Source organism: Pelodiscus sinensis, chromosome 18 (assembly GCF_052426305.1).
Source record: "Pelodiscus sinensis isolate ZL-2025 chromosome 18, ASM5242630v1, whole genome shotgun sequence".
NCBI lineage: Eukaryota > Metazoa > Chordata > Testudines > Trionychidae > Pelodiscus > Pelodiscus sinensis.
In genome coordinates, this window is record NC_143069.1 from 1,562,256 (window position 1) to 1,582,126 (window position 19,871).

The following is a 19,871-nucleotide window of genomic DNA, read 5'->3' on the forward strand; positions in this document are numbered from 1 at the left end:
TACACCATATCCAGGTGACGGGTACAGGCACAATGGCTCAGGGGAGTTACACCGGGGTCCAGGTGACAGGTACAGGCGCAATGGCTGCGAGGAGTTACACCGGGGTCCCGGTGACAGGTACAGGCGCAATGGCTGCGAGGAGTTACACCGGGGTCCCGGTGACAGGTACAGGCGCAATGGCTGCGGGGAGTTACGCCGGGGTCCCGGTGACAGGTAAAGGCGCAATGGCTGCGAGGAGTTACACCGGGGTCCCGGTGACAGGTACAGGAGCAATGGCTGCGGGGAGTTACGCCGGGGTCCCGGTGACAGGTAAAGGCGCAATGGCTGCGGGGAGTTACACCGGGGTCCAGGTGACAGGTACAGGCGCAATGGCTGCGAGGAGTTACACCGGGGTCCCGGTGACAGGTACAGGCGCAATGGCTGCGAGGAGTTACACCGGGGTCCAGGTGACAGGTACAGGCGCAATGGCTGCGAGGAGTTACACCGGGGTCCCGGTGACAGGTACAGGCGCAATGGCTGCGAGGAGTTACGCCGGGGTCCCGGTGACAGGTACAGGAGCAATGGCTGCGGGGAGTTACGCCGGGGTCCCGGTGACAGGTACAGGCGCGATGGCTGCGGGGAGTTACGCCGGGGTCCCGGTGACAGGTACAGGCGCGATGGCTGCGGGGAGTTACGCCGGGGTCCCGGTGACAGGTACAGGCGCGATGGCTGCGGGGAGTTACGCCGGGGTCCCGGTGACAGGTACAGGCGCGACGGCTGCGGGGAGTTACGCCGGGGTCCCGGTGACAGGTACAGGCGCGACGGCTCCGGGGAGTTACGCCGGGGTCCCGGTGACAGGTACAGGCGCGACGGCTGCGGGGAGTTACGCCGGGGTCCCGGTGACAGGTACAGGCGCGACGGCTGCGGGGAGTTACGCCGGGGTCCCGGTGACAGGTACAGGCGCGACGGCTGCGGGGAGTTATGCCGGGGTCCCGGTGACAGGTACAGGCGCGACGGCTGCGGGGAGTTACGCCGGGGTCCCGGTGACAGGTACAGGCGCAATGGCTCCGGGGAGTTACGCCGGGGTCCCGGTGACAGGTACAGGCGCGACGGCTGCGGGGAGTTACGCCAGGGTCCCGGTGACAGGTACAGGCGCGATGGCTGCGGGGAGTTACGCCGGGGTCCCGGTGACAGGTACAGGCGCGACGGCTGCGGGGAGTTACGCCGGGGTCCCGGTGACAGGTACAGGCGCGACGGCTCCGGGGAGTTACGCCGGGGTCCCGGTGACAGGTACAGGCGCGACGGCTGCGGGGAGTTACGCCGGGGTCCCGGTGACAGGTACAGGCGCGACGGCTGCGGGGAGTTACGCCGGGGTCCCGGTGACAGGTACAGGCGCGACGGCTGCGGGGAGTTACGCCGGGGTCCCGGTGACAGGTACAGGCGCGACGGCTGCGGGGAGTTACGCCGGGGTCCCGGTGACAGGTACAGGCGCGACGGCTGCGGGGAGTTACGCCGGGGTCCCGGTGACAGGTACAGGCGCGACGGCTCAGGGGAGTTACGCCGGGGTCCCGGTGACAGGTACAGGCGCGACGGCTGCGGGGAGTTACGCCGGGGTCCCGGTGACAGGTACAGGCGCGACGGCTGCGGGGAGTTACGCCGGGGTCCCGGTGACAGGTACAGGCGCGACGGCTGCGGGGAGTTACGCCGGGGTCCCGGTGACAGGTACAGGCGCGACGGCTGCGGGGAGTTACGCCGGGGTCCCGGTGACAGGTACAGGCGCGATGGCTCCGGGGAGTTACGCCGGGGTCCCGGTGACAGGTACAGGCGCGATGGCTGCGGGGAGTTACGCCGGGGTCCCGGTGACAGGTACAGGCGCGACGGCTGCGGGGAGTTACGCCGGGGTCCCGGTGACAGGTACAGGCGCGATGGCTCCTGCTTGTCCCCCTGCGCGGGAAGGATCCGGCCCGGCTCCGCAAGGGGCGGCAGCCTCGCCTGGACTTTTCCAGATGTGGAAAATCTCCGGCGTGGGCGGCGGGAGCACGAGGCGGGGCAGGAGTCACGTGCACGTCACTGCCCAGGGGATCAGGCTGCGGGAGGGGGCGGCCCCGGTGCTCTGCACCCCGCTCCAGCTGTTACCCCCTCCCCCCGCGCTGCACAGCTGTCCCCGCGCAGCCGGGCCCGTGGGGAGGGCGGGAGTGTCGAATCTGCGGATGCCAATAGCGACCCAGCGAGCACAAAATGAATCGCGCCGTCGTGCGGCCTTTCCCCGGCCCGCGGGAGGCGGGGCGGCGGCGCCGGGCGGGGCGGGGCGGGGGGGGGGGGGTGATTTTCGGAGCGAGTCTGGGATCTGCCGATACGAACCCTCCGCCAGCTCCCTCCCTGCCTGCCCTTTACCCGGGGCTTCCGGTCCCGCGCTTCCTCCCTTTCCCAAGATGGCGGCGGCCGGATGTGCTTCGCCCGGAGCTTCCGGTCCCGCGCTTCCTCCCTTTCCCAAGATGGCGGCGCCCGGCGAGGCAGGCGGCGGCGCGGCCCCCTCGGGCTTCCTGGGCCTCCGGGCGGGCTCCCGCGATCCCGGCGCGCGCGGCCCTCGGCGGCTCCGCGGCAGCCGGAACCGGAAGAAGGGCTGGAAGCGATGGGCGGGGCCGGAGGCCCGGCTGGGCCGCGAGCTCGGCGCCTTCCTGGAGGACGTGGCCCTGCAGCAGCGCGCGGCCGGGTGCGGGGGGAGGGGCCCTGTGGGAGGGCTGAGGGAGGTGGGGAGGCCGAGGGGAGGGGGCCTGAGGGAGGTGGGAGGGGCCATGGGTCGTGGGGGCGGCCGAGGGCTGGTGGGGGAGGGACCCTGGGGGGGGCCTGGCTGGGCGGGGGAGCACAGGGTGTGGGGCCATGGGGTGCCCGAGGCGGATGGGAGCATGGGGGGGGGGGACATGAGGTGCCCCGGGAGGATGGAGGTGGGGAAACAAAGGGCCTTGGGACGAAGCGGGGAGTTTGGGGGCTGTGGGAGTGAAGGCCCGTGGGGGGCTGTGAGTGGGAGTTGGGGGGGGTCCTGGGAGGAAGAAGAGGGGCAGGAGGAGGTGGAGCTGGAAAGGGGGCAGGCTGGGGGTGGAGGAAGAGTTGGGAGAAGTGGGGTAGAGGAAGCTGGAGGAGTCAGGAAAAAACTTATCATTGGGGTTGCGGGGAAGCTTGTGAGGTAGATGGGGGGGTCCTTGTACAGGGGGATGTGACAGGGCCTTGAGGGGGCGGAAGGGGGCCTATGTGAACCAGTGAAGCTGGGGGGCCTGGAGAAGATCTCATGGGTTTTGGGGGTTGGCGCAGTGGAGAATCTGGGGAGACCTGGAGGATCCTCATGCGGGTGCTGAGGTGGGCAGAGGGGCTCCCATGGAGTGGGGCCAGGGGGCTGTAGGGGGTTGGGAGGGACCCAGAAATGGGGGGATAGAACTGGGGTGAGACTACAGAGAGTGGTGGGAGAATTTGGGGTGCTTGGGGAGGAGAACATTGGAAGCTGGGGGCTGGTGAGGGAAAAGTTGATGGGGGACCCTTCGAGGTGGGTCTGAGGGCAGGGAGTGGGGAGTTTGTGGTGGGTGAGCAACCTACAGTCTCGCCTGAGGTCATTTTGGGCCCACTGTGAGCGCTTGGCCTGGGGGGCCCTCCCCAGCCCTTGGGAGTAACAGGGCTCCTCTTCCTTCCCCCCCTCCAGCGGGCTGGTGGCCGAGAAGCCAGACGAGAGCCTCTTCTTCCTGGACACGGGGAATGAGGAGAAAGGTGGGGACGCTGCCTGCGCGGGGTGCAGGGAAGTCAGAGAACTAGGCTGGACTCCTGTCTGAGTCCCTCGGCCCAGAGAACCCACTTACAGCGCTGTAGCTTCCTGGTCCTCTTTCCCCACTGGCTTGGGGCTTGAACCCCGAACTCCTGACTCCCAGCTGGGCCACGGCCTGCTGGGGTGACCCTCAACGGGCCCCGTGCCTCAGTTTCCCCACCTGTAATGGTTCGCTGAGACCTCTAGGTGCTACCGTAGCCCAGAGGTTACATGGCTTTGAAAGCCATTGCCTAGCCCTGTGAGCCTGGCGTGACCTCACAGGCCATTAGCGGCAGGCTGAGTTGCAGAGCTGGGGGTGAGGGAAGGGCTTAGCGCAGCCTGAATGTCAAGCCCCCTAAGGCATCGGGACTTGGGACACCCTGCCCTGGGCCGCTCATCATGCGCCGCCAACCAGGGACTTGCCTTGATCATGGGCCAGGAATCTGCCCCGTGCCTGTCGGGAGCCGTGTCCTGCCTGCCAGCTGCTCGGGAGAAGCCAGAGCCGGGCTGCAAATCCCCACAGCTGGTGCGTCCCATTCTGTGTGGGGCTGGCCTGGAAGCTGCTGCCTTTTGGGTCTGCTGGTGTGTCGGGTGCTGCCGAGCACCTGGCTGCCCGCCCATCTGTGTCTCCCCTCAGACCGGACGCTGAACCAAGGCCATGAGAAACCCCTGCGCATAGACCTCATCCTGCAGCCGGATTCCAAGGTGCCTGCTCCCAAAGAGTGAGTGTCCCGGGGGCGGGTGGGACAGGATCCACAGCTTGGGGCGTGCTGCGCTGGGACGCTGTCTGCAGGGATCGGGGATGGTTCTCTGCCGCAGCGCCGTGCCTCAGTTTCCCCTCTAGTAAAACCGGGCTAATAGCAGGGCAGGATGGAGGGCCCTGGGTTTGGCAGGGGAGCGGGCTCTAGTGGTTAGAACCAGCGTTCCCTGTAGGCTTGGCTCTTGCGTGGCCTCTCGGGAGAGGTTCCAATGCCGCCCGGCTGATTAGCAGAGCGCCCACTGCTAGGTTCTGTGGTGGTGCACTCAGGCGAGTGTGAACGTGCAACAGTTTGTTCCGCACGTGGACAGAGGAGATTAGCGGGAACGCTGGCTAGACGAGGGGGCGGGGAGCCAGCACGCCTGGGTTCTTTGCCCAGCTCTGGCGGGGGGTGGGGATAGGTCTGTCGCACGGCCGGATGCCAGGTCTCTTCCCCCCCCCCCGGCCCAGAGGCCTCAGCCGCCCTCTTCCCCTTGGCAGCATTCTGGCCCACCAGGTCCCCAACGGGAGGAAGCTGAAGCGGAAGCAGCAGCTGCAGGAGAAGCTGGCGGAGCGGGGCCTGGTGCCCCGAGCCCAGCGCCTCCTCCAGGCCCGACTGCAGAGAGCGCGGCCAGCGACCCCGGAGCCCTCAGCTGGCCAGAGTGGGGCGGACGAGCCTGCTGGGAGCTTCTACGACATCTGGTCAGACCGGAGTAAGTAGGGAGCCCGTGTGTGTTGGGGGGGCTGGGTGCCAGGACTCCTGGTTTCTCTCCAGCGTGGGGGCTGGGGATCAGAGGAGGGGAGGGGTGGGGGGCAGGACTCCTGGATTCTAGCCTGAAGCCAGCCCAGATTGGGGGTTCCCATTTTGGGGGGTGACTTTAAGCTCAGCACAGCTGCTGAGCCGTGAGATCTCTGCAAACTCTGCTCCCTATAAGGAGCAGGTCACCCCAGCTCTCCCCCACGCTCTGCCAGAGGCCACCCCCAGAGCTAGGGATAGAACCCAGGAGTCCTGGGAACATACCCCACTTTCCTGATTAGGATTCAGGAATCCCCCCCCTCCCCCGGCTCTAACCACTAAGCATTGCTCCCTTCTGACTTGGAAACAGAGCCTGGGAGTTCTAGCATCATCCCTGGCTCAAACCGCTAGGCCCCGCTCCCCTCCTGCTTCGGGGCGTGCTGGTAACTGCCTCTCCCTGCAGACCCACTGGACCAGGCGCTGGCTGGGCAGGACCCCTGGTTCCTGGAGCAGACCAAGAAGCAGAGAGTCCGGGTGAGTGGGGGGGTGGGCTCCTGGTAGCAGGTGCGGGCGGCTGGGCCCCTCCTTCCCGGCTCACCCACGCTCTCCTCTCCGCAGCGCCCGGCCAGGCTGGACACGAAGCCGTCGGAGCTGCCAGCAGTGGAAGTCATCCCCGCGGGGGGGTCCTACAACCCCACCTTCCCGGCCCACCAGGTAGGGGCTGCCCGACACCCACCCCGAGTGTTGCCAGTAGTGCATGCTGGGAATGGGGGGTTCATGTCTCTGCTCTGGAGTCTGGGGGCAGCCCCCACAGTGAATAGGCCTGTGGGCCCTACTGAAGTGGGTGTGCATGGCAGGGGGTGGTACCATGGCCTGCTGGGGATGGGGGTGCATGGTAGGGGTGTACCATGGCCTGGCGGTGGCGGGGGTGCATGGCGGGGGTGCGTGGTGGGGGTGGTACCACGGCCTGGCGGTGGCGGGGGTGCGTGGTGGGGGTGGTACCACGGCCTGGCGGTGGCGGGGGTGCGTGGTGGGGGTGGTACCACGGCCTGGCGGTGGCGGGGGTGCGTGGTGGGGGTGGTACCACGGCCTGGCGGTGGCGGGGGTGCGTGGTGGGGGTGGTACCACGGCCTGGCGGTGGCGGGGGTGCGTGGTGGGGGTGGTACCACGGCCTGGCGGTGGCGGGGGTGCGTGGCGGGGGTGGTACCACGGCCTGGCAGGAATGGGGGTGCCTGGCGGGGGTGGTACCACGGCCTGGCAGGAATGGGGGTGCCTGGCGGGGGTGGTACCACGGCCTGGCAGGAATGGGGGTGCCTGGCGGGGGTGGTACCACGGCCCGGCGGTGGTGGGGGTGCATGGCGGGGGTGGTACCACGGCCCAGTGGGGATGGGGGTGCGTGGCGGTGGTGGTACCACAGCCTGGTGGGGAAGGGGGTGCGTGGCGGGGGTGGTACCATGGCCCGGTGGGGATGGGGGTGCGTAGCGGGGGTGTACCACGGCCCGACGGGAGTGGGGGTGTCTGGCAAAGGGTGTACCATGGCCTGGCGGGGGTGGTACCACGGCCCGGTGGGGATGGGGGAGCGTGGCGGGGGTGGTATCATGGCCTGGTGGGGATGGGGGTGCGTGGCGGTGGTGGGGGTGCGTGGCGGGGGTGGTACCACGGCCCGGCGGGAATGGGGGTGCGTGGCGGGGGTGGTACCACGGCCCGGCGGGGGTGGGCGTGCGTAGCGGGGGTGGTGCCACGGCCCGACGGGAATGGGGGTGCGTGGCGGGGGTGGTACCACGGCCCGGCGGGGGTGGGCGTGCGTGGCGGGGTGGTACCACGGCCCGGTGGGGATGGGGGTGCGTGGTGGGGGTGGTACCACGGCCCGGCGGGGGTGGGGGTGCGTGGTGGGGGTGGTACCACGGCCTGGCGGGGGTGGCGGGGGTGGTACCACGGCCCGGCGGGGGTGGGCGTGCGTGGCGGGGTGGTACCACGGCCCGGCGGGGATGGGGGTGCATGGCGGGGGTGTGGGTGCCTGGCAAAGGGTGTACCAGGGCCCGGCGGGGGTGGGGGTGCGTGGCGGGGGTGTGGGTGCCTGGCAAAGGGTGAACCAGGGCCCGGCGGGGGTGGGGGTGCGTGGCAGGGGTGTGGGTGCCTGCCAAAGGGTGTACCAGGGCCCGGCGTGGGTGGGGGTGCGTGGCGGGGGTGTGGGTGCCTGGCAAAGGGTGTACCAGGGCCCGGCGGGGGTGGGGGTGCGTGGTGGGGGTGTGGGTGCCTGGCAAAGGGTGTACCAGGGCCCGGCGGGGGTGGGGGTGCGTGGTGGGGGTGTGGGTGCCTGGCAAAGGGTGTACCAGGGCCCGGCGGGGGTGGGCGTGTGTGGCGGGGGTGTGGGTGCCTGGCAAAGGGTGTACCAGGGCCCGGCGGGGGTGCAAGGGGAGCTGGGGGGGGCTGTTCCCGCTCACCCCACCTCTCCCCCAGGCGCTGCTGCTCCAGGCCCACGAGGTGGAGCTGAGGCGGCAGAAGGCCGAGGAGAAGCTGGAGAGGCAGCTGCGTTTCCCGGAGGCCCCTACGCAGGTGAGAGCCGGGTGCCCTTGGGGGCAGCGTCCTGGGCAGGGCTGGGCCGGCTCAGGGGCCCCAGTGCAGGGCACACGCCCAGCCCTCCCCCCCACGCTGCCTGCCACCCCCTGAGCCCGGCGTGGTCAGCTCTCGGGGGTGGGCCGGGCGCTGCCAGTCATCCCGTCCTCGGGAACTGCAGGTGGCCCCGACGGCCCCGCAGCCCCCCCCCCCCCCCCCCGCCTGGCTGGCTCTGGGGCTCCGGGGAAAACCGCAGATTCCCAGCCGGCCGCCCACCTCTGCAAAGCTCCCTACAGATCTGGGGTGCTGAGCCCACGTGCCCCAGGGCTGGCGCTGCCACTTGCAGTGGGGGGGGGCGGGGCCCTTCCTCTCCCCCTCCCCCCCGCCAAGCCTTCAGGGCGGGCCAGCTCCCCGGGGAGGGGTGAAAATCGACTACGGTTTTGTGCTTGTCACTTCCCCAGAGCTGGGTTTAGCAACTCAGGGCTCCTGGCCCCGCCTCATTCTCCCCACCAGCCCCCACTCCCCGCCCGGAGCTGGGGGGAGCCCAGGAGCCCTGCCCCCCTCCCGGCAGTGGGGCTGGGCCGACCGAGGGTTTCCCGCTGTGCCTGCAGGAGGCGGTTTTCCGGGAGCAGTGCGAGGGGCTGCTGGAGGAGTCTGCGGACGAGGGGAGCGACGCTGAGGACGGGCCAGAGGAGCCCGGGGCCCCCCCCAATCCGACCCGCCTGCGGGAGAAGAAAACGGAGCAGCAGCGCCGGAGGGAGAAGGAAGCCAAAGCCCTGGTGCCTAATTCCCCTGGGTTTCTACTTGGGTGGGGCTGGGAGGTGGAGCCCAGGCCTGGTGGGTAGTGACTGGCTGGCAGCTGCAGGCCGTGATCCGGGGGTGGGGGAGTGTCCGGAGCAAGGCCAGTGGGGCTCTGGCCCCCCCTCGCTGGGCGAGTCACTGGGGGCAGGTGCCTGATCCCCCCCCGGCTGCAGACAACCTTTGGACGGGCGGGGGAGCGAGCGGCAGCCTCCCGGGCCCGGGGCCAGCTTTGTCCTCAGTGCCGCGGCGCGGAGCCATCTGCTGCGCCCGGCCGCTGCCATCTGCTCGCCAGCCCCCCGCCCGGGGCAGGGCAGATCCATGGGGGGGGGCTGGCAGCCAGGACTCCTGGCCCGGGAGGAGAGCGTGGCGCAGTGGTTAGAGGCCAGCGCCTTGGGGCGGCTGGCGGCTCTGACCTGGTGTGGCGCCCGCAGGAGGCCCGGCGGCTGGGCGAGAAGGCGGCGCGGTGCCGGCGCCAGGAGCTCTTCCAGCTCCGCACCATCCGGCGGCAAGTGAAGCGGCGGGAGGCCGAGCTGCTGCGCAGGTGCCGGGCGCGGCTGGCGAAGAGACGGGCTGAGGCCACCAAGCCCCGGCGGCTGGGCCGGCTCCGGTGAGCGGGGGGGACGGGGAGGGGGCGCAGGGAGGGGCATGAGGCGAAGGGGCTCGGGGGGGGTCTGTCCCTCTAACACCCTCCCCCACCTGTCCCGGCAGGTACGAGGAGCCGGACCTGGAGGTGCAGCTGAGCACGGAGCTGGCCGAGTCCCTGCGGACGCTGAAGGTGGGTTCCTGCGCCAGCCCCGCCCTCCCCCGGATTTCACTGGTGCCCGATGATGAGACCCATCCTTGCGCTATGAGGATTCGCAGCAGTGCATGCTGGGAATGTGAAGGCCTCCTGGGGTTCCCTGGGCCCTGCCCAGTGGGAAAGGGCCCGGGGACTGAGGGCACCAGTCTCCCCCTTCACCCCCCGGAGCAGTGCCTTGGGGTGCGCTGCCCGACCCTTGCAGCTGGTGGCCCCTGGAGCATGGCAGTGCCTGGCCGCCCCCTGGCTTGGCGCTGCCGGAGTGTGGGGTCCTGGGCGGCTCCGCGGCCTCTAGCCAGCTGCTCTGGGGGCAGGAGCATCCCGGCCCGGCGCTGCCACCAGGGCGGAGCGCCCGAGGCCAGGGGGAGGGGCAGCTGGTGCAGGGTGGCACCTAGAGTCTCCTCCCCTCGGACTCAGTCCAGCCCCTTCTGCTGGTGCCCGTGTGGGCCCCCCTGACCCCCGTCTCTCCCTCAGCCCGAGGGCAGCGTCCTGCGCGACTGCTTCAAGAGCCTGCAGAAGAGGAACCTGATTGAGCCCAGGGAGCGAGCCAAGTGAGCAGAGGCTGGGGGCCGGTGGGGCAGGGTGGGGGGCCCGTGGGGTGGGGCTGGGGGTGTCTGCCACGGGGGGGGGGGGGCGCAGGCTGCCTGGACTCATCCCCCCCGTCCCAATCCAGGCTCGGGTTCTAGGGAACGGAGGGGTTTCTGGGGAGGCTACTCCCGGGGGCTCCCCCTTGGTGGAGTTATGGGGGTCTGCCTGGGATCTCAGCCCCCCCCCCATTGCCCCCAGGTTCAAGAGGAAATACCGGCTGAAGTACGTGGAGAAGAGAGCCTTCCGCGAAGTCACGTGAGTGGGAGGGGAACGCAGACGTGTGGGCGGGGCTAGTGGTGGTGCGGGGCGGGATGGGGCGGGGCTACTGGTGGTGCAGTGCGGGATGGGGCAGTGAGGGAAGGGGGCGTGTGGGGCGGGGCTAGCAGTGGCGCAGTGGGGATGGGGCGGGGCTAGCAGGGTGCCTGGCTGCCAGTCCTGGCACATCCCGCAGGGGGTTCCCCGCAGGGATAAAGGGGTTCAGTCCCCCAGGGCCCCACTCGTGCCCCGGCCGCGCCCCGACCCCCCTCTCTTTGCCTTGCAGGTTGTAGGGCTGCTCCTGACGGCGCCCGGGCCCGGCTGCCTCATTAAAGCCCTGGGCATCTCCTCTCGCTCCGGTGCCTCCGTTCTTGTGTGGGCCTGGCCCCGAGCCTCCCCTTCCCCCTCGGGCCCGGGGCTGCAGCGTCTCCCCTTGGCGTTGAGAGGCAGGGGGCTGCCCCGGCCCTGCGCCCGGCTCGGGGACCGTGGGGCAGGCTGCCCAGGCTGGCTCTCGGGGTAGTGTCCCCACCCGCCGTCAGCTCTGCCCTCCCCCTTCCCGGGGCCGGCAGCCAGGACTCCTGGCCCGGCCCCCAGGCCCTTGGGGAGTCCTGGCTCCACGAGCCCCCTCCTGCCGTAGCATCTTGGCCCCGGGGGCCTCGGTTATTTTTAGCCCTCCCTGCTGGGGGGGGCAGATCCGGAGCTTCCGCCGCTGCCCCGGCTCCCTTTGCGCCCTCCCGTGGGCCCTGCTTTCCCGCCGGGGGCAGGTTCGTGGGGCTGCCGACACTCAACTGCTGGGAGCCTCTTGTGAGCCTCCAATGCCAAGGGGCTGCTGGCTGGCTCTGGAGGGCAGTGGGGCCTAGGGGTTAGAGCATGGGGGGAAGGGGCGGACTCCTGGGCTCTAGGAGGGCAGTAGGGGCTAGTGGTTAGAGCGCGGGTGGTAGGGGACCCAGGACTCCTGGGATCTGTCCCTCTTCCCCTTTGTGGCCCTGCGTCCTGCAGGTGGAGTGGAGCTGGGCCCCCCTCTGGCTGCAGCTGGTGATTGCCATGGGGGGGCTGCTGCAGCGGCTGGCTCTGGGGAGGGGCTGCGCAGGGCCCTGCGGCTCAGCCTGTGGCACGGGACGGACTCATCCCCAGCCACCGGTGCTGCCCCGCTCTGGCACCCCCCCTCCCCTGGCGGCCCTACAGGCCAGCGCTGAGCCAATCGCATGGTGCTAGGCCGCGTCTGGGGGCCCCTTGCTCCTGCAGGCAGGGGGCACATGGGGCACATGGGGCCTGACCACGTGCAGGGATCAGGAGTGATGGGAATGGAACCCAGGAGCCCTGGCTCCCAGCCCCTGCTCTACCCCCCCGGGGTGGAGGCTGGGCTGCAGGGTGCCTATTAATAGAGGTGCGGCTGAACGAGGTGTTGGCTCCTTGGCGCTAATGACTAAGCGGGGGGGAGGAGGGGGGCTTGTTGCCAGGGTGCCAGGTCCCTGCTCAGCTGGTGCTGCCCCCCTCAACACAAGGAGCAATGGGGGGGTCTGCCCCCCACAGCGGGGCTCTGAGGGGGGGGGTCTGGCCTGGTCACCTCCTGCCTCCTCTCCCCCAATGGCAGATACCTGCCTGCCCTCCAGCCAGCCCCCCAGGGAGGGGCAGGAGCCAGGGGGCGCTGGTGTTAATGGCCCCTTGTCCCCACCCCTTACTCAGTGAGGCCGAGCCCTGGCTCCTTCCGCCTCTATAGAGCTGCAGGGCCGGGCTAGAGACCCTACAATAACAGCAGGGCTGCCGCCCGTCCACATAGCCCAGCGCCCCTGTGGCACACGCACAACCGCCGCGGCAACACCCCGGTGACACGCCCACAGCACGCGCGCACACAACCGCCGCGGCAACACCCCAGTGACACGCACAACCACAGCATGCGCACACACAACCACCATGGCAACACCCCGGTGACACGCACAACCACAGCACGCGCGCGCACAACCGCCATGGCAACACCCCGGTGACACGCCCACAACCGCACCACAGCACGCGCGCGCACAACCGCCATGGCAACACCCCGGTGACACGCCCACAACCGCACCACAGCATGCACGCACACAACCGCCATGGCAACACCCCGGTGACACGCACAACCACAGCACGCGCGCACACAACCGCCATGGCAACACCCCGGTGACACGCCCACAACCGCACCACAGCACGCGCGCACACAACCGCCATGGCAACACCCTGGTGACACGCACAACCACAGCACGTGCGCACACAACCGCCATGGCAACACCCCGGTGACACGCCCACAACCGCACCACAGCACGCGCACACACAACCGCCATGGCAACACCCCGGTGACACGCCCACAACTGCACCACAGCACGCGCACACAACCGCCATGACAACACTCCGGTGACACACACAACCACAGCACGCGCGCACACAACCGCCATGACAACACTCCGGTGCGCACACTTGTGCTCACACCAGGTCACACAACCCTGCAACCGCCTCACTGGCCACACCCGCGCAGCCGACCCGCTGGGAATATTTTCCCTTCGCCATCCCTGCGCTGGCATCTGGCACCTCCCGCCTGGTCCTGCCCTCAGGAGCGGCAGAGCCGTGGGGGGGCTTCGGGGGAGGCGCTGGAAGGAATTATTGGGGGGGGTATAGAGTGCAGTGAGGGGGCTCGGAGCCAGACTGGTGACCTTAGCCATGACCCTCCCCCTCCCCCGCGACTCAGTTTCCTGCTCTGCATGGGGCTGGGGGTATTAACTCGGGAGGGGGGAGGGCTAAGACCGGGAAGGGCAGGCTCAGCGCCTACAGGGGCTGGTTCCCTTCCCCCATGACTGGGGGGGTGACCAGATGGTGCCCAGCTCAGCCCCCTTCCCTGCCTTAGCGCCAGCAGCTTAAGGACGGTAAATCCCCGGGGGGGTGATGCCCCGCGGGCAGGCTCCTGGGACGGGCAGCGGGTGCTGAGCCAGGCTGGGCCGACAGTTGGGGGGGGGGTTCCCCCCTTCGCAGCCCCAGCTCGGTCAGGGGGTGCAGGTGCCAGCGCATGGCCGCTTCTCTGCTGCGCCCTGCCCAGCGCCCCCGGTCACCCCCCCGGCCGCCCTGCCTGGTCTGCTGGCCCCCGCGCCCCCGGCCGCCCCCCCCGGCCGCCCTGCCTGGTCTGCTGGCCCCCGCGCCCCCGGTCACCCCCCCCGGCCGCCCTGCCTGGCCCGGCACCATCTGCCCCCCGCGCCCAGTGTTAATTAGTAACGGCTGCCGGCGTCGATATTTTATTTACTGCGCCCGGGCGGAGCAAAAGCCGGGAGCCCAGATCTGCCCCCTCCCTTCTCCCCGCAGAGACAGAACCGCCCCTCCCCGGCTGCACCCTGCCCCCGCCGGGAAAGGCTGGTGGGGGGGGTTCCTGGAACCCCCCCCTGCTTGCACCATGTTGAGAGACCCCGAGAAACAATAAATATTTATAAAAAGTGAGGTGGAGCCGGGAGCTGCCCCCGCCCGATCGGGGGGTCGTGTCCCCGCTCAGCCCTTGGAGAACCCGGCCGTGCCCGGGGGGTCGTGTCCCCGCTCAGCCCTTGGAGGACCCGGCCGTGCCCGGGGGGTCGTGTCCCCGCTCAGCCCTTGGAGAACCCGGCCGTGCCCGGGGGGTCGTGTCCCCGCTCAGCCCTTGGAGGACCCGGCCGTGCCCGGGGGGTCGTGTCCCCGCTCAGCCCTTGGAGGACCCGGCCGTGCCCGGGGGGTTGTGTCCCCGCTCAGCCCTTGGAGGACCCGGCCGTGCCCGGGGGGCCGTGTCCCCGCTCAGCCCTTGGAGGACCCGGCCGTGCCCGGGGGGCCGTGTCCCCGCTCAGCCCTTGGAGGACCCGGCCGTGCCCGGGGGGCGGGCTCAGACGTAGGCCGACTCGCTGGACTGGGTGCGCCCCAGGGGCGGCGCCTGGGCCAGGGCGGACAGGTCCTTCTTGCGCACCTCGCACACGGACTTGCGGCGAGCCTGCACCCCCCGCATGGCCGCCCGGATCTTGCGCCAGCCCAGGTGGTTGAGCTCGGCCAGGTTGAGCAGCACGCAGATCCCGCTGACGGCGAACATGAAGACCAGGAAGACGGTTTTCTCGGTGGGCCGGGAGACGTAGCACTCCACCTCCTTGACGCAGGGGTAGCGCCCGCACTCGAAGAGGGCCGGCACGTGGAAGCCGTACAGGAAGTACTGGCCCGCCAGGAAGCCGATCTCCAGCGCGTTGCGGAACACCACCTGGATGATGTAGAAGCGGGAGATGCCCTCCTGCCGCTTGGCCTTGGCGCTCTTGGGCGGGCGCAGGGGCGTGCTGGGCAGCTCCTTCACCTCCAGGCAGTCGGGCTCCTCCTTGGCCGAGGCCCCGGGGTGGTGCACCAGGATGCCGTTGGCCGCCTGGCCCTTGCGGGCGTCCTTCTCCAGCAGCGGGTAGAGGAAGGAGCAGCGCCGGTCCCGCTGCTTGGCCGCCTGGTGCACGGAGTAGGTGATGAAGCACAGGCTGGGCGTGCACACCAGGATGATCTGGAAGACCCAGTAGCGGATGTGGGAGATGGGGAAGGCCTGGTCGTAGCAGGCCTGGTTGCAGCCCGGCTGCAGGGTGTTGCACATGAACATGGTCTGCTCGTCCTCGTACACCGTCTCGCCCACGATGGCCACGATCAGGATCCGGAAGATCACCACCACCGTCAGCAGGATCCTGCGGGGGAGGGGGGCAGCTGGGCAGGGCCTGCGGCACCGGGCGCTTGGGGCTGGGCTCTGGGAGCGGAGTGGGGACTAGTGGTTAGAGCTGGGGGGGCTGGAAGCCAGGACTCCTGGGTCCAATCCCTAGCTCTGTCATTCTCTTCCCCACTTTCATGCCTCAGTTTCCCCCAAATACAATGCCTGTTTGATACTTGCCCGCTGTCCCCGGGGTGCGATGCCCTGCATGGGGGAGCTGCCTAGGGAGATCCAGCCGGGTCCTGCCCCGGGTCACCAGGGAGTTTAGCAGCATTGGGCAACCAGAGGCAGCAGCCCAGCTGGTGCTAATGGGGGGCCCATCTACAGCTAACGCCCCCCAATACAGAGCTGTCCCCCCCAGCAGCAGGCCCCGGCCGGGGTGGGGGTGACGAATGTCAGAGGCAGGAAAGATGGAGCCAGCACTGGGCAGAACTCTGGGGGGGAGGGCTGAAGTGGGGCTCATTGGGGGGTCAAGGGCTGGGGGGTGACAACTCCGGGGGTGGGGGGGTCCTGCCATTACCCATCTGCCCCTCAGCACACGCTGGGTTTACAAAGCCTGTCGGGGGGGGGGGGGGGGAGCCAGGACTTTGCACAGGCAGCTCCGGGGGCTGATGCCGGAGCAGGGCCATGTCTCCGTCCCCGCGTCTGCTGCCCCTTTCCCGGGGCCCTTCCACGCCCGCCCCTGCGCCCCCAAAATGCAGCGACCTTGCGGGGGGGGGGCATCTCCTGACCTGGATGGGATTGCCCAGCCGGGGAGCTGACAACGCACCACCTGGCGCCTGCCGTGGGCCGGGCCCCCCAGAGCTCCCCCTCCAAGGGTGGGTCCTTCTGCCCCTTCCAGTGGGGGGACCAGGCCCTGGGAGCAGCAGGGAATCAGGCCAGAGCTGGGGCCCCTCCCCCCCAAAGTCCCAGGACATTACCCAGCCCGCGGGGCCCCTCTGCACCAGGGACACGGCTCGTCCTTGAACCCGCTCAGCCCATTGTACAGACAGGGAAACTGAGTCAGGGACCGAGCGACTGGCACAAGGCCTCCCAGGAGTGCAATCAGAGCCGGGGGAGAACCCAGGAGTCCTGGCTCCCAGCCCCCTGCTCCAACCACTAGGCTCCAGAACCCCACAACCCATCACACCAAGGGGCTCTTTCATGGAAGCTGGTCAGGAAGGTGGCAGGCACAGGCCCGGGCCAGGACACCAGACACCGCCCTCTGGGCAGGTCCCTCCCCGGAGCAGAGCCCCCGGGCCCCACACCAGCCCAGCCCCATCTCTGCCTCCAGCAGCTCCAGGAGACGGGGTCCCCCCAGGCCCTGCAGGATGCCATGTGCCGGACTGAGCCTTGACACCAGCTCGGGGGGGTCTCAGGCAGCTCCCTGCTCCAGCCGGCTCCGCGCCTGCCCCTCGGGCCCATCGGAGGGGACTGAGCTCTGCTGGGCCTCAGGGCTGGGCATGGCCGTGGGGTGGTGCATGGGATGCCTGGCTTCCATGCCCATCCCTGCAACAGACCCTCCTCCCCTTGTGCTGGCTCCGTGCTTTGGTTTCCCCAGCTACTTTGTGCCTCAGTTTCCCCAGCTGTAAAATGGACAGAATGACCCCTCGATCTAGCAGGCCTGGAAGCACGATGGGACAGGGGGCCTGGGCCGTGTCCAGCCTGACAGGGGAAGGCCCCCTGTCCCAGCCAGGCCTGCAGCTGCTGGCCGGGAGCAGGCGAACCCATCGGGTGCCAGCTGAGTCCCGCTCGGGAAGGCCCGTGGATCCCAACCCTCCCGCCCTACAACAGCCCATGGGCCCAGCCCTGCTGTTTGATCTCCCCACCCTGCCGCCACCGCCCTGGGATTCCACCCGGACCCTGGTCCACGCCAGGCACCGCCCGGGCAACCGGAACGTGAGCCAGAACTGAGGGCGGGAGACAGGAGCCCCTGGGAAACTCACCCCCTGGAGTCCCAGCGTCCCTCTATCCCCCCCCGCGTCCCTCTGTCCCTCCCCGCGTCCCTCTGTTTCCCCCCGGCGTCCCTCTGTTCCCCCCCGTGTCCCTCTATCCCCCCCGCGTCCCTCTGTCCCTCCCCGCGTCCCTCTGTTTCCCCCCGGCGTCCCTCTGTTCCCCCCCGTGTCCCTCTATCCCCCCCGCGTCCCTCTGTCCCCCCCCGCGTCCCTCTGTCCCCCACTCCAGCATCCCTCTGTCCTCCTGTGTCCCTCTGTCCCCCCGGCGTCCCTCTGTTCCCCCCCCCGCGTCCCTCTGTCCCCCCGGCGTCCCTCTGTCCCCCCGGCGTCCCTCTGTTCACCCCCCGCGTCCCTCTGTTCACCCCCCCCCGGCGTTCCTCTGTCCTCCCCCCGCGTCCCTCTGTCCCCCACTCCAGCATCCCTCTGTCCCCCCGGCGTCCCTCTGTTCCCCCCCGCGTCCCTCTGTTTCCCCCCCGGCGTTCCTCTGTTCCCCCCGCGTCCCTCTGTTCCCCCCCCCAGCGTCCCTCTGTCCCCCCCGCGTCCCTCTGTCCCCCACTCCAGCATCCCTCTGTCCTCCTGTGTCCCTCTGTCCATCCAGGGTCCCTCTGTCCCCCCGGCGTCCCTCTGTTTGCCCCCCCCCGCGTCCCTCTGTTTGCCCCCCCCCCGCGTCCCTCTGTTCCCCCCCTCCCCGCGTCCCTCTGTCCATCCAGGTCCCTGTGTTCCCCCCCGGCGTTCCTCTGCCCATCCAGGGTCCTTCTGTCCGCTCACCCTGCTCTGCTCCTGCCCCCCTCCCGGGCCATCCGCTCAGCCCCCCCGGTGCAGCCCCCCCGCAGGGCGCCCCGCCCGCCCCGCACCTGCCGATCATAGTCGAGTGCTGCTGCACCGCGGCCTCCAGCAGCCGCTCCAGGATCGTCCACTCGCCCATCGCGCCGGGCCGGGCGCCTGCAGCGGGAGCCGCGGCCCGTCAGCGGGCGGGTCCCCGCCGGGCAGCCCGGGCCATGGCCGGGGAGCGGGGCCGCCCCCGCGCCGCGCTGCGCCGCCACCTGCGCGCTCCAAGGACGCCGGGCGCGCGGGATTAGCGCCCCCCCCCCGCCGCGGCGGGACGAGCGGGGACCCCGCGCGGGGGGGCGGGCGCGCCGGAAAGTTTGCGGGTTTCCCTGCGCGCGGGGCGGGAGCGAGCGGGGGGCGCCGGGACAGCGGCCGCAACACAACACCGCACGCGCCGCAGCACCGCACACACAACCGCACACACAACCGCACGCGCCGCAGCACCGCACACACAACCGCACACACAACCGCACACGCTGCAGCAACACAACACCGCACGCGCCGCAGCAACACAACACCGCACGCGCCGCAGCACCGCACAACCGCACACGCTGCAGCAACACAACACCGCACACGCTGCAGCAACACAACACCGCACACACAACCGCACACGCTGCAGCACACAACACCGCACATGCTGCAGCAACACAACACCGCACGCGCTGCAGAACCACACACAACCGCACGCGCCGCAGCAACACAACACCGCACACACAACCGCACACGCTGCAGCACACAACACCGCACACGCTGCAGCAACACAACACCGCACGCGCTGCAGAACCACACACAACCGCACACGCTGCAGCACACAACACCGCACACGCTGCAGCACCGCACACACAACCGCACACGCTGCAGCACACAACACCGCACACGCTGCAGCACCGCACACACAACCGCACGCGCCGCAGCACACAACACCGCACACACAACCGCACACGCTGCAGCACACAACACCGCACACGCTGCAGCAACACAACACCGCACGCGCTGCAGAACCACACACAACCGCACACGCTGCAGCAACACACAACCGCACACGCTGCAGCACACAACACCGCACACGCTGCAGCACCGCACACACAACTGCACACGCTGCAGCACACAACACCGCACGTGCTGCAGCAACACAACACCGCACACGCTGCAGCACCACACACACAACCGCACACGCTGCAGCACACAACACCGCACACGCTGCAGCAACACAACACCGCACGCGCTGCAGAACCACACACAACCGCACACGCTGCAGCAACACACAACCGCACACGCTGCAGCACACAACACCGCACACGCTGCAGCACCGCACACACAACCGCACACGCTGCAGCACACAACACCGCACACACAACCGCACACGCTGCAGCACACAACACCGCACACGCTGCAGCACCGCACACACAACCGCACGCGCCGCAGCACACAACACCGCACACACAACCGCACACGCTGCAGCACACAACACCGCACACGCTGCAGCAACACAACACCGCACGCGCTGCAGAACCACACACAACCGCACACGCTGCAGCAACACACAACCGCACACGCTGCAGCACACAACACCGCACACGCTGCAGCACCGCACACACAACCGCACACGCTGCAGCACACAACACCGCACGTGCCGCAGCACCGCACACACAACCGCACACGCTGCAGCACACAACACCGCACACGCTGCAGCAACACAGCACCGCACACGCTGCAGCACACAACACCGCACGTGCCGCAGCACCGCACACACAACCGCACACGCTGCAGCAACACAACACCGCACACGCTGCAGCACCGCACACGCTGCAGCACCGCACACGCTGCAGCACACACAACCGCACACGCTGCAGCACCGCACACACAACCGCACACGCTGCAGCACCGCACACGCTGCAGCAACACAACACCGCACACACTGCAGCAACACAACACCGCACGCGCTACAGCAGCGACACACACCTGCACACACAACCGCACACGCTGCAGCACACAACACCACACGCGCCGCAGCACCGCACACACAACCGCACACGTTACAGCACACAACACCACACGCGCCGCAGCACCGCATACACAACTGCACACACACTGCAGCAACACAACACTGCACACACACTGCAGCAACACAACACCGCACACACTGCAGCTGCAACACACAACACCGCAC

The 19,871-nt window shown here is 69.4% G+C and overlaps 2 protein-coding genes across 2 annotated transcripts; one reads left to right on the forward strand and one right to left on the reverse strand.

Moving 5' to 3' along the window:
* Positions 1-2,396: 2,396 nt before the first annotated feature.
* Positions 2,397-10,592, forward strand: NOP53 (NOP53 ribosome biogenesis factor). The gene is made up of 13 exons (XM_075917987.2): positions 2,397-2,692; positions 3,671-3,735; positions 4,407-4,491; positions 5,007-5,218; positions 5,705-5,775; positions 5,860-5,955; positions 7,702-7,797; positions 8,409-8,576; positions 9,030-9,205; positions 9,307-9,373; positions 9,869-9,945; positions 10,181-10,237; positions 10,524-10,592. Exons 1-13 carry the CDS (start codon positions 2,412-2,414, stop codon positions 10,528-10,530), a joined length of 1,458 nt encoding a protein of 485 aa, XP_075774102.2. The 5' UTR covers positions 2,397-2,411; the 3' UTR covers positions 10,531-10,592.
* A 2,954-nt stretch (positions 10,593-13,546) lies between these two features.
* LOC102444743 (gap junction delta-2 protein-like) lies at positions 13,547-17,865 on the reverse strand. Its single transcript, XM_075917979.2, has 2 exons — positions 17,728-17,865; positions 13,547-14,919 (listed from the first exon to the last, which is right to left on the reverse strand). Exons 1-2 carry the CDS (start codon positions 17,796-17,798, stop codon positions 14,100-14,102), a joined length of 891 nt encoding a protein of 296 aa, XP_075774094.2. The 5' UTR covers positions 17,799-17,865; the 3' UTR covers positions 13,547-14,099.
* Positions 17,866-19,871: the final 2,006 nt, after the last annotated feature.